Source organism: Nothobranchius furzeri, chromosome 14, assembly GCF_043380555.1.
Source record: "Nothobranchius furzeri strain GRZ-AD chromosome 14, NfurGRZ-RIMD1, whole genome shotgun sequence".
Classification (NCBI taxonomy): Eukaryota; Metazoa; Chordata; class Actinopteri; order Cyprinodontiformes; family Nothobranchiidae; genus Nothobranchius; species Nothobranchius furzeri.
Genome location: NC_091754.1, coordinates 57,452,375 through 57,466,143, shown reverse-complemented (window position 1 = coordinate 57,466,143; position 13,769 = coordinate 57,452,375). Strand labels below are relative to the sequence as shown.

Genomic DNA, 13,769 nt, shown 5'->3' with positions numbered 1-13,769 from the left:
ATGGACCCTAACGCCATCAAGGAGGAGCTGCGCTTGTTTCAAAGCACCCTGCTCCAGGACGGTCTCAAGGAGCTTTTGAATGAGAACAAGTTTGTGGACTGCACCCTGAAGGTGGGCGATCGCAGCTTCCCCTGCCATCGGCTAATCATGGCCGCCTGCAGCCCTTACTTCAGGGAAATGTTCTTCACAGAGGATGGGAAGGAGGCGGAAAACACCAAAGAGGTGGTCCTGGAGGACGTCAACCCCTCCATATTGGACATGATTATCCAGTACCTCTACTCAGCTGAGATCGACCTTACCGATGAGAACGTTCAGGATATTATTGCCGTGGCAAACAGGTTCCAAATCCCCTCGGTCTTCACGGTGTGTGTCAACTACCTCCAGAAGAAGTTGTCCCTCAGTAACTGCATGGCCATTTTTAGGATGGGCCTGGTGCTCAGCTGTCCGAGGCTTGCTGTGGCTGCACGCAACTACATCGCAGATCGCTTTGAGCTTCTTAATAAGGACGAGGAGTTCCTGAAGCTCGCAGCTCACGAACTGTTTGCCATCATAGGCGGGGACTCGCTGAATGTGGAGAGAGAGGAGCTGGTATTCGAGTCGGTCATGGCCTGGGCCCGCCATGATAGGGAGAAGCGCCTTAAGGTCCTAAAGGATGCCTTCAATTGCATCCGCTTCCGCCTGCTGCCGGAGAAATATTTCAAAGAAAAGGTGGAGACTGACGAGCTCGTCAAGAGTGACCCGGAGCTTCAGAAGATAATCCAGGTTGTAAGGGACGCCTACAAAGGAAAACTTCCAGAGAAACCCAAGGATAAGGAGGGTGGAGAAGGGGCCAACAAGGAAGGAGGTGAAGAGGAGGAGGAGGAGAGCCCATTCCCTGGTTTTCTGAATGACAGTCGCAGACATGGCATGTATACACGTGACTTTATCCTTATGATCAATGACACGGCAGCGGTGGCCTACGATGTCACAGAGAACGAGTGTTTCCTGGCCGCCATGTCGGATCAGGTCCCACGCAACCACATCAGCTTGATGACGCAAAAGAACCAGCTCTACATTATCGGAGGGCTGTTTGTGGATGAGGAGAACAAAGATGTGCCTTTGCAGTGCTACTTTTTTTTGGTAAGCAGGTCTTGAGTTACTAAAGAGAACCAAATGTTGGGGAATGGTTTTTGAAACTCACCTGTTATTTAAAAAAATGTCAGGTTTATGAAAATGATTGGTCACTCTGAGTTTAACATGCAGGCTGAACGTGATGATAATCTTCTGCCCCAATTTCCTACATTTTTCCAGAAAAAACATGGCAGACCTTCACACTGTCACTTAACGTTCATTGGACTCACCCATCTTGTCAAAGGTTTTGTTGGATGGAAAGCATCCAGGAAACAGCAGAGCACATGTTGACTAGTAGAAGCTAATCATTAGCATTAGCAAATCCACCACTAAGCAGGACTCGCCCAGGCTTGTGTTATTTGTGGAGATAAAACATCTGAGTTGCAAATTAAACGGTGTCTGTGGTAGAGTCACGTTGCTGTTATTCAACCAGAGATGCCAGAATATCAGGAGAAAGGACTCCCATTTCCTGTTGTCTGATGCTACGCTCTCCTCCGGCTGATTTCCACCTCCTCAAACAGGAGCAACAGAGCTTTATCCCCCAGAGAACGACTTACATTGCATTCATTCCTACTAGAGACCACTGCAGATGTGTTAAAAATATGAGAAAAGTTGACCTTTAAGGCAGTCTCACCAAACCCAATCACATTCCAGTTTCAGTAAACCAGCTAGCTTTAGCCGTGTAGTGAGCAGTGACATTGTTAGCAAACATTAGCATTACAAGCTAAAAACTTTTTGCAACAGCCTGGGACTGTAGTACTATTATGACGGGTGAGCGTGTCAATTACTGTAGCCAACTCGACTTTTTATCGCATTCTAGTTTCAGTAAACCAGCTAGCTTTAGCTGTGTAGCGAACAGTGACTTTGTTAGCAAACATTAGCAACATAAGCTAAAACCTTATTGCAACAGCCTGGGACTGTAGTACTATTATGACGCGTGAGCGTGTCAATTACTGTAACTAACTCGACTTTTTAGTGCATGGAGCAAGCACGTCTGATGTTTAAACAAGAAACTTCTGACTTTTTGGTTCAGAAGTCACACTTGGGGGCATTCTTGTAGGTTTTCCTGCCTACCTGCTGATTTAGGATAAACTACTGGCCTTAAAGCACATTGATATGATTGTTTCAAGCTAGCACCAAACAAGTGTATTTTACTCCCTAATATAATATGTGAACATGTATATATTTTTATATATTCATCCCTAGTTGGATCCACTGTCGTCTGAGTGGGTCGCCCTGCCGCCCATGCCTTCCCCGAGGTGCCTCTTCAACATGGGGGAGACTCAGAACCTGCTGTTTGCCGTGGCTGGGAAAGACCTCCAGACCAACGAGTCGCTGGACACCGTGATGTGCTACGATATCGAGTCAGTCCTGTTTGTTCCCATTATCTTTACTTCATCTTTGTCTCTCACTTTATCCCTCACCTCTCTTACAGTTTACAGGTGATAATTGAATTCAGGAAATTAGCCAAACAGCTCTTTTAACAACAAGGAAATGGTGTTTTCACAAAATAAATATAGTTAGCTCTGATCTCATCTTCCAAATGTGATTTTTTTTTTTTAGTTTATACGAGAGTAGAGAATTTGTTAAGTACCATTTGTCCAAGTTTCATTTTTTTCCATCTAAAGTAAGCTAGCAAGCGTCCACTTGTTTAGCCCACTGAGATTTATGGGTAAATACGGTGTTTTCTTCAGGAAGATGAAGTGGAGTGAGACCAAAAAGCTTCCTCTGAAGATCCACGGCCATTCTGTTGTCTCATATAAGGGACTGGTTTACTGCATCGGAGGGAAAACAGACGACAAGTGAGTTCAGAAGTGTGTGTGTGTGTGTGCGTGCGTGCGTGCGTGCGTGCGTGCGTGCGTGCGTGCGTGCGTGTGTGTGTGTGTGTGTGTGTGTGTGTGTGTGTGTGTGTGTGACCACGCCGTGAGCGGCAGCTGTTTGCAGTCTATCATCCTGCCAGCCAGGAGGGCTGAGCGACTCATCACAGACAACAATTACAGTCTCACAGAGCAGGGCCGATATGCAACAATAATGGAAGATAGTGATCCGTTGCATCTCCTGTTCCAGCCAGAATGCAGCGTCTGTTTATTTGCTCTTCCTGGAGGCTTAGAGTTGAAAACACACACTGGTTACCAATACATTCACCGTGCATGGCTCAGCCGCTGTGTTAGTCAGAGAAAACTGTCTAAAAGCTTGATTTAATGCAACAACACCTCTAGAGGTTTAGTTGTTATTCTTTGATTTTCCTGCTTTACATGTAAACGGGTAGGAAAAGAAACAAAGACCGATGTGATACATGAATACTCCCGGTTCAGTTCGTAGAAGTGAAATAAATTAGGGATGGACAATATATCGGCATCAATATCGGTATCGGCCGATGTTAGTCATTTTTTAACGTATCAGTATAGGTTCGATAAATAAAACCGGACCCATATCAACAACTGATATGTTTTCCATCTCATCCCCATTTGTTTGCCTGTTTCAGAGGGTGATATTCAGTCATGTGAACAGTGAATTAAATCATCTTAGAACCATAAATTTGTGTGTTGTGTGTTCATTATAACGTCAATTCAGCTTTAATAATTTTCATTCTATGCAAAATCTGCTGATTTTAGAAGCATTAATGCCAGTATATCGATATTGGTTATCAGCCATAACAGTGATCTTAATATCGGACATCGGTATCGGCCCAAAAATTTCGTATCTGTGCATCACTAAAATAAATATTTGAACGAATGTACGGAAGCCCATTCTGCCACTTGAAAGAAAAAATTTTACAATTACGGGACGTAATCTTGGTAATTATGGGTTAAAGTCTGCCTACCATGTTTATGTCAGGTTCGTTGGCAGATCTGAAGCGTGACTGAGAGTTCTGTTGCCCAGACGCGGAGAGACGGAGATAGCCGGCGTGGTTATCTCCTGTAGGTGTAGTTTGAGTGTTTTGAGGGCTGGTAAGCCTGGAGACTCGATACAAAGTCTGGTGAGAAACGATGACTGAGCAATGAATGAAACGCCGGCACTTCCTTAAGTAGTGCCGGCGTGATGACGTCAGTCGCCACGTTGGTGGCAGGAATGAATGGAATGCAGTCAGCTGGAGGAGTTCGTGACAGGACCCCCCCCTCGAGGGACGGCTCCCGAAGTCCCAGGACGGCGGGCCCAGAAGTCAGTCAGCAGGGTAGGGTCGACAAACGAGCTCGTGGGCTCCCAAGAGCGTTCCTCAGGCCCGTACCCCTCCCAATCCACGAGGTACTGCCAACCTCGTCCCCGGCGGCGAGCGTCCAGAATCCTGCGGACCGTGTAGGTGCGATCCGCCTCAACACCGCGGGGCGGAGGCACCCGGACCGGTGGAGGGTGGAGAGGAGAGGAGATCACCGGCTTAAGCTGGGAGACGTGAAAGACCGGGTGGATCCGGAGAGTAGCCGGGAGGCGCAGACGGCAGGTGACAGGATTGATGACCTTAAGGACGGGGAACGGACCCAGGAAGCGAGGAGTGAGCTTCCGGGAGCCAGCCGGCATCCTCAGGTTAGCGGAGGAGAGCCACACCTGGTCGCCAGACCGGAAGACGGGGCCAGGCCGGTGGCGGCGGCGATGCTGACGGGCATACTCCGTGTTGGCCCGGGTGATGGCCGCACGGGCCCGGATCCAGGCGAGCCGACAGCGGCGGACCAGCGTCTGGGCAGCAGGGACCTCCACCTCGGGCACCTGATGATCAAACAGAGGTGGCTGATAACCGTAACAGGTCTCGAAGGGAGACAGACTCGTGGCTGAGGAGGTCTGGAGGTTGTGTGACAGCTCCGCCCACAGGAGAAAGCGGGGCCAGGTGGTCGGCTGGGACGAAGCGAAGCAGCGCAGGTAGCGTCCAAGCTGCTGATTAGCTCTCTCTGTTTGACCGTTTGTCTGCGGATGGTATCCAGAGGACAGACTGGTGGAAGCACCGACCAGGCGACAGAACGCTTTCCAGAAGCGTGAGACGAACTGGGGTCCTCGGTCGGAAACCACGTCCTGAGGGAAACCATGGAGCCGCACCACCTGTTCCAGGAGCAGTTCGGCCGTCCTCTTGGCCGTGGGGAGGCCGGCCAGGGCCACTAAGTGCACGGCCTTGGAGAAACGGTCCGTGATAGTCAATATAGTGTCCAGGTGGTCGACCGCCGGCAGTCCCGTGACAAAGTCCAGCCCGATGTGTGACCACGGCCACTTGGGCACAGGGAGAGGCTGCAACTCTCCAGCGCCGGGTCGGTTGGAGGACTTGGAGCGAGCACACACATCACATGCAGCTGTGAACTCGCGGACGTCCCTCCTCATGGACGGCCACCAGAGAGCCCGACGGAGGAACTGGAGGGTACGGGCTTGCCCTTGATGTCCCGCGAGCCGTGAACAGTGCCCCCACGTGAGCGCCTCTTGCCGGCAGGAGGCGGGAACGTAGAGGCGGTTCGGTGGGGTCTCCGGCGGCGCTGGATCGCCAGGAAGTGCCGCCTGTATGGACTGCTCCAACGGCCATTGGATGGAGGCCAGGAAGCGTTGAGCCGGTAGAATGGTCCGAGGCTCCGGGGGGCCGGCATCTGGTGCGAAACGCCGAGAGAGAGCGTCCGCCTTGAGGTTCTTGGAGCCGGGCCGGTAGGCGATATGGAAGTGGTACGGCTCGAAAAAGAGGGCCCACCGAGCCTGACGAGGGTTGAGCTGGCGGGCAGTCTGTAGATGAATGAGATTCTGGTGGTCGGTCCAGATCAGAAAGGGATCGGTGGTCCCCAGGAGCCACTGCCTCCATTCCTCCAGCGCCCACTTTATTGCCAGCAGCTCTCTGTCGCCGACCCCGTAGTTCTGCTGTGTGGGGGAAAACTTCCGGGAGAAGTAGGCACATGGGTGGAGCTTAGAGTCTGGACCCCGTTGCGAGAGAACGGCCCCCGCTCCCACATCTGAGGCGTCCACCTCCACGACGAAGGGCCGGGTCTGGTCCGGGTGGAGGAGGATGGGTTCCTTAGTGAAACGTCCGACCAGCTCATGGAAAGCACTGACAGCCTCTGGAGTAAGGCGAAAAGGGCGAGGCTGATCGGTGGTTTTGGTGAGTGAGGTCAGAGGTGCTGCGAGGGAACTGAAGTTGCGTATAAACCTCCGGTAAAAGTTCGAGAAACCCAGGAAGCTTTGCAGCTGCTTCAGGGTCGTGGGTAGAGGCCACTGAGCTACGGCCTGAACCTTCTGGGGGTCCATCTTCAGGCCCTGGGAGGAGATGGTAAAACCCAGGAAGGAGGTGGACTCCTGGTGAAACGCACACTTCTCCAGTTTGCAGTAAAGTCCATGATCCAGGAGGCGGGACAGAACAGCTCGAACATGACGGATGTGCTCTTCGGCCGTGCGGGAGTAGATGAGAATGTCATCTAGATAAACAAAGACCCAGCGGCCCAACATGTCTCTCAGCACATCTGTAATGAACCGCTGGAAGACGGCGGGGCTGTTGCAGAGTCCAAAAGGCATCACCAAATATTCATAGTGGCCAGTGGGCGTGATAAAAGCGGTCTTCCACTCCTCACCTTCCTTAATACGGATGAGGTTATAGGCGCTGCGCAGATCCAGTTTAGTGAACACTGCGGCTTGTGTGATGGCGTCCAGAGCGGTGCCCATGAGAGGGAGAGGGTGGCGGTCCCGGATCGTTATTTTATTTAACCCTCGATAGTCTATGCAGGGCCGGAGATCCCCCTCCTTCTTTTTAACAAAGAAAAACCCCGCGGCCCCGGGGGACGTTGAGGGACGGATGAATCCCTTCTGCAGGGCATCAGTTATGTAATTGTCCATAGCCCGGGTTTCCGCCGGAGAGAGGGAGAACAGGCGACCCCGAGGGGGGGGGGTGCCGGGCTGGAGCCTGATCTCCAGGTCGTAGGGTCGGTGAGGAGGTAACCTGGTAGTGGGTTCTTTAGCGAAGACCTGAGCGAGGTCGTGGTATTGAGGAGGGATGAGCGTCAGGTCTACGTCTTTGGGAGGAGCTGCTGCTGCCCGAGGTGCAGGGGAGTCCCGGTGGTTATGGCAACCCGTGCCCCAGGCCAGGACTTTACTGGTGGACCAGGAGATGTGAGGCTCATGGCGGCAGAACCAGGAATGACCTAGGATGAGAGGCGTAGCCGGAGCCTGGATGACCAGGAAGTGGAGGGTCTCCCGGTGTTGGTCAATAGTCATGTGGAGACCCTGAGTTCGGTGGGTGAGAGGGTACGGCATGATGGGCCGGCCGTCCACAGAGGTCACGGGAATGGGTCGGTCGAGGGCGGTGAGGGGTATCTTGAGCCGAGTAACCAGTCCGTGGTCGATAAAACACTCCGCAGCCCCAGTGTCTAAAAGTGCCTCCAGTCTGGTCGGGCCTTGGTCCAGGTGGAGGGAGACCGGGAGAGTGGTTCGGTGTGGAGCCGGAAAAGTGGAGACTCCGGGCGGGACAGCTCCTACTCCGACCCGGAGGGACCTTTTCCCGGTCGTTTTGGGCACGTGCCACGGTGGTGACCCAAATCCCCACAGTAAGCGCATCTCCCCTCCTGGTAGCGCCGTGCCCGTTCCTCAGGGGGAAGATGTCCCAGCTGCATCGGCTCCTCCGTCGGTTGGTGAGCCGGCCGGCGGGGTGACGTCCTGGTGTGTACGGGGGCTGACATGGTGCTCGGCCGGTTCAGGATGCAGCGGTCCAGTTGCAGAGCCAGATCCACTGCCAGGTCCAGGGAGGTTGGGACCTCGTGCCCGATCATGCCCTCCCGGATTCTCGGTGACAGTCCCTCCAGGTAAACGGCCTTTAGGGCGGCGTCATCCCACCTCAACCGAGCTGCTGTCGTCCGGAAGCGAGAGGTGTACTGAGCCGCCGTCTGGGAGCCCTGGCGAAGCTGAAGCAGCCGCGTCTCGTCCGAGACCTCGCTGCTGGGGTGCACAAAAGTCTTTTTCATCTCCTTTACAAAAGTCTCATAGTCATTGCAGGCAGGAGATTTCTGATTGTAAAGAGCCGCCGCCCATTCACCGGCTCGACCTGTCAGCAGTGAGGTCAGCAGAGCGACACGAGAGCAGGATGTGGGGTAGCGTGCCGGCTGGCACTCGAAAGTCATGGCCAGGGTCGCCAACATGCCCTCCGGGGATCCCCTGGTTCCGTCCCACTTCTCTGGAAGGCTGAGGCGTGGTTCCATCCTGTCAGGAACAGCTGCGGTCTGACGTTGCAGAGCGGTGGTCAGCTGGAGTACTAGCTCGGTGAGTGACTCAATCTTTGTGGCTTGGCGATCAGCTATGGCACGGAGCTGGTTCATGTCTGCTGTCTGCTGATCCAAGATTGCGCGCTGTTGAGCCACTTCGGCACGCAAACGCGCGAACTCCGCTGGGTCAACTTGGGGCTCAGTCATCCTGTCAGGTTCGTTGGCAGATCTGAAGCGTGACTGAGAGTTCTGTTGCCCAGACGCGGAGAGACGGAGATAGCCGGCGTGGTTATCTCCTGTAGGTGTAGTTTGAGTGTTTTGAGGGCTGGTAAGCCTGGAGACTCGATACAAAGTCTGGTGAGAAACGATGACTGAGCAATGAATGAAACGCCGGCACTTCCTTAAGTAGTGCCGGCGTGATGACGTCAGTCGCCACGTTGGTGGCAGGAATGAATGGAATGCAGTCAGCTGGAGGAGTTCGTGACAGTTTATTTGTAACTTTAAAGTCATACTTATCATTTTGTCATTTTAGTCATTATTAAGAGACAAAAATATAAACTCATAATTATTCATCTCAAAGTCATAAATATTAATTTCATATATTTTTATTATAATCTGGACATAATGATCAAAGAAATAGAAATTTACACTCATAATTATGACTTTGAAAGTCACACTTAAAGTTAAATTGTCTTTTGTAATTTTGAATTGAAATCCATAGTTAAGTTATGACATAAGTATGACTTCAAAGTCAAATTTTTTGAATATAAATGAATACATTTATAACACAACCCCATTCAAAGTCACATATCTTTTAATTTAGACTTTTTTGCATTTTTGAAACTGATTTAAACTCTTGAATATGAGTTTCAAATTCATAAACATAACATAAACCAAACGACCTCATGAATTTACTGTACCAACAATGTATTGTATATAATGTGACATTCTGTGTCATCAATATGTTGTTTATGCCTTTTTAATGGCACTAGTCACATTTATTTGATACCAACATAAATCACCAGCATTTGTTTCAAACTTATCTTTATGACTTTCAATGTCGTAATTATGAGATAAAATTCTAAACTATAAATTTACATAATGGCTTTCAAAGTAATGTGTACCCCTCAAGTTCACACAGGTTATCAATATATGAAAGTACAGGGTTTTGTTGACTGAACTCCCACATAAAACACCATAGATGCATAAAAGTCTTAATGAATGACAATCCTCACCATTCCAGGCATTTTGTTGCACACGTATGGTTACCATGGTTACCCCAATGGGCCACTTTTGGCAGTTTTAACATTCTTGTGGATCTTAATTGTTCTTTTCCAACCTTTTTATGAAGTTGTGTGTTAGCGTTAACACGATAATCACCACATGTAGTGATTTTGACTACGAACTTCTTTCGTCTTTTACCGTTACAGCAAAGCCCTCAACAAGATGTTCGCATACAACCACAAGCAGTCAGAGTGGAGGGAGATGGCTGCCATGAAGACCCCCAGAGCTATGTTCGGAGCCACCATCCACAACGGAAAGATCGTGGTAGCTGGAGGGGTCAACGAGGAGGGCCTCACTAACACGTGTGAAGCGTACGACTTCGCAGCAAACAAGTACGTACAAACCACCCACTTCACACGAGCTCCTTTCTTATTTAGCACTTTTTATACTTCAAAATTAAAGGTCAGTGAACCAACTAGATAGCTCCTGTTTGCACATGTGACCACAGGGAAATCTAAAAGATGTCTTTATCTTAATACCACCTATCTTTTGCTGTCTTGAGACAAAAATAGTTGTGAGAAAGTAGAGCAGCAGTGTGAGTAACTCTAAATCCCTGTGGTGATTTTAACCGGAAAGCAGGAAACATGCTTATTTTTTTACAATCTACCTAAATATATTTAATCGATTCATATCTGGGAAAAATATCTGTTTAGCCGTCTTCTCCATGTTCTCCACTGACTCCTGCTTTTCCAATATTTTCATGCCGCACATTTGCTGTCACAAATTCCTCAGAGAGTAAATAATCCCGGTAGCAGACTGCCGTTTCTCTGCCTCACATGTTAAATTTCTGTATTTTTATAGGTTTCTCACTTGTTGCTAGCTTGCTGCGCTTATACAATATTTTAACATTAGTTTTATTATTTGAATCCACTGTAGTGTCATTGCAATTTAATTGTTTTAATAAAATTGTTAAAATCTTGTGCAAAGGGTTTACTTCAGAATTTTTTTTAAATATATTTTTGCTGTTGTGGATAAAGCTCTTAAAAAACTCGATTAGTTAAACATGCTACAGCTAGCTGATACTAACATAAAATGATAACATTGATTTGTTATTTTGGATGACAAAAAATCTAACCATACTATCTCTATGTTGTGTAGTGATTAGCTTAGCTCACCAGTAAGAAAACCTTAGTTAAACTATTGAAGCTAATAGCATGCTAACTGCTATACATCATATAGTCAGACCTTAAAATTTTAAGTTTAAATAAATCTATTTTAAAATTGTCATTGTTTTTCTACTTTATCTCAACATCAATTTAATTCTCTTTCACTGTTGAGAACCAAAAATGTTAAAAAATTATCTTTTATCTAATATCTATAGCACATTTTTTGCAGGATGTGTTCAAATGTAATGCCTCAGTTTAGATAAAGAGAACCATTTTGACCAGGCCAGCATGCTTAGGACTAGTCATTGCACGTCCTGTTCCAAAATGGATTTTCTTTGTTTCACTTTCCTGGTGAAGGTTCTCAGTTATCCTGGTCATGGTAATCCATATGATTAGGGACTGGACTTATTTGGTTTCTTGAAGGTGTTTCGCTTCTCATCCAATGAGCTTTGCCAATTCTGACTGTGATATGGGAGGGTCACGCTTATAAACTGTAGCTGTCTATTGTTAACGAGGAGAAACTCACTCTGAATACCCCTCCTCCCTACCCCCTTTTGAGTCATTGGCCTCTACTGGCTACTCTCGCTGGCGTTTGGACATTGAAGTTGGGGGAAGTAGGCCAGATATGGATTGTAAACTTGCACTCAGGATTTTGTATTGTATTTTAAATGGATTTCTTATAGTATTTTCAACGGATTTCTTATTGTATTTCTAATGGATTGCTCAATGTATTTTAAATGGTTATATGTCTGTCCTATTTTAGTGCTTTTTATTGGTGTACAGCGCTTTGTTTGTCCATTTTGGCCTTGTGAAAGCGCTTTATAAATAAAGTTGATTTGATTTGATTTACTGTGAGGGAGCCATTGTGTTGATTAGATGCAGGAGGGCATGACCTTGACTAAAATGTTTGGGAATTAGATTCAGATTCAAAAGAAGGTTAAAAAAAGAAGAAGAGAGGGACACTTTCAAATTAAAAAGTTTGAACACTATGTATTGTTACTAAAAATATGTTCTCAGTTATTTACTGATGACCGCAAAAGTGGGCGGAGCTAATTTTGCTTTGCATGTTTATAGGGAGCCTATGTGTCCTCCCTTTATGGTCGGCTCATGGGTTCCTCGAAGATCGAAACACAATCAATGCAAGTGAACGGGGCTAAAAGAGCTCTTTTCTAATCTGCTTTGCCTTACACCCTACACATATGCTGTACTTCAATTCAAATGAAAAGTAATGATGTGTGTTTCAACCACGCTTTGAGATTCATCAGCTTGTAAAAGTTCGTAGCTAGCATGACTACAAATCAGACGTCGGCACCTCGCATATATGACGTCACGTCTACCCTAGCGTAGCTGCTACTCACCACATAGCCAGATTTATGGTGGTTCTTTCCTGCTGAAGGAAGGATTTGAAGTTCACTAAAATTACAGCCATTTTTCCTCTGCTCTTCTTCATGCCTGGTTCAATTTGATGATTTGTCGTGCTGGGCGTATTTTCACACAAAACCTAAAATAGCGTTTGCCTGTTGTTCCAAAACAAGCGCTTTCTTGGCATCAAAATGTGTCTCTACAATTCACGGACATCAGATATGAAATCCATGGCACATAGCAAACGGGAGTAGAGAATAGCCCCATTGCCTTGCGTTCGTTTATTTATTTTTTGTTCTTCCGGAAACCCGTGGTCCGGAAGTAGATGGACGTGACTTAGGCTCCCTTTATTATCTGGGAAAGTGAAATTACGTTGTTGTGTAAGATCTTTCAAGGCAGAAAAAAGGAAGTTTGAAAATAATAACGGAACAAACTTTAGCTACAGTGAATTCATAGTTAAATCTGTGACTCTCCAGGTGGGAGCCTTTCACAGAGTTTCCCCAGGAGAGGAGCTCTGTCAACCTGGTGAGCAGCAGCGGATTCCTGTACGCTGTGGGTGGCTTTGCGATGGTTCAGATGGAGAACCAAGAGGTGGCTCCCACAGAGGTCACTGACGTCTGGCAGTAAGTCTAAACTTTAATGCTTTGTAGGCTTTGTATTGTTGTGTTTGTTTGTAGCTTTGACTCTTTTGTTCTTGCTAGGTATGAAGATGACAAGAAGCAGTGGAGTGGCATGCTGAGGGAGATGCGCTACGCGGCGGGATCCACCTGTGTGTCGATGCGCCTGAACTCTGCCAGGATGCCCAAACTTTAGACCCCATCTATGAACGCCTGCTGAGCTGATCATTGACACTAATCTTTCTTCTGAACTCAGATGATTTTTATCTCTACAATAAAAGTTTGCTTCTGATTTTGCTTGAAAGACTCCAAATCCCCACGGTAGTTTAGAAAACAGTACCACACTTTAGATTGAACTCTAAAGCTGTGTTTACGTCGTTTCTATTTCTTTTATTTTGTAAAAAATAAACATTTGTTCATTCCTTGTCCACTGCTTTTTCACGCAAATCCCTGAAAAATGAGAGTGTCGTGAGAGAGAGAAGGGTATTTTCAGATAAAGGAGGAAGTGAAACCAGTGGCCTTGCCTGGGGGAAATCCCTGATTAAAGATAGAAAATACAATCGTGTCAACATGACTGTTGAAAGGTACATTCATACATCTAAACCCTGAATTTAAAGTGATTGTAATTGCTTCAGGATATTGGAAATGAGGTGAATATCTGCAGAATTTACAGAAATTCACACTTTTGCTGCAGTTGTGTTTGAGGTAGGAAACGACAGTGAAGGATAATAGATGTCCTGAAGAAAAACACGAGTGCACGTTGTTAAAAGTTTGCCTTTGAAGCAGAAGCTGATCTTTAACATTTTCAGTTCTCATCTAGTGAAAGAGAAGTAAATGGAACATGAGATAGAAACACTAAAATCAGTCAAGGTTTGACCTGAATTAGACAGAAGTTAGCCTAAAAAGCCGAGTTACCAGAGGTTTGTTAGCAGTGAGCTAAGCTAATCACTGAGCTAACTTATTCTACCATCTAATATTCAAAAATTATTTCATTTAAGGTTAAACTTAGATTTTTAAACATTGTTATTTATTCAGTAAGAAAACAATGTCCATGCTGCTGGATGTTTCAGGTATTTACATAGTATGAGTATTTAGCAGCTAACTGTAACATGTTGCTTTTTATTTAAAGAATTTTTTGTAACTTT

At 47.1% G+C, this 13,769-nt stretch overlaps 1 protein-coding gene across 1 annotated transcript; it reads left to right on the top strand.

The window, feature by feature from the left end:
- Positions 1-13,045, top strand: LOC107380992 (kelch-like protein 41b). The gene is made up of 6 exons (XM_015952429.3): positions 1-1,119; positions 2,317-2,474; positions 2,805-2,912; positions 9,686-9,871; positions 12,484-12,630; positions 12,709-13,045. Exons 1-6 carry the CDS (start codon positions 1-3, stop codon positions 12,818-12,820), a joined length of 1,830 nt encoding a protein of 609 aa, XP_015807915.3. The 3' UTR covers positions 12,821-13,045.
- The last annotated feature ends 724 nt before the right edge of the window (positions 13,046-13,769 follow it).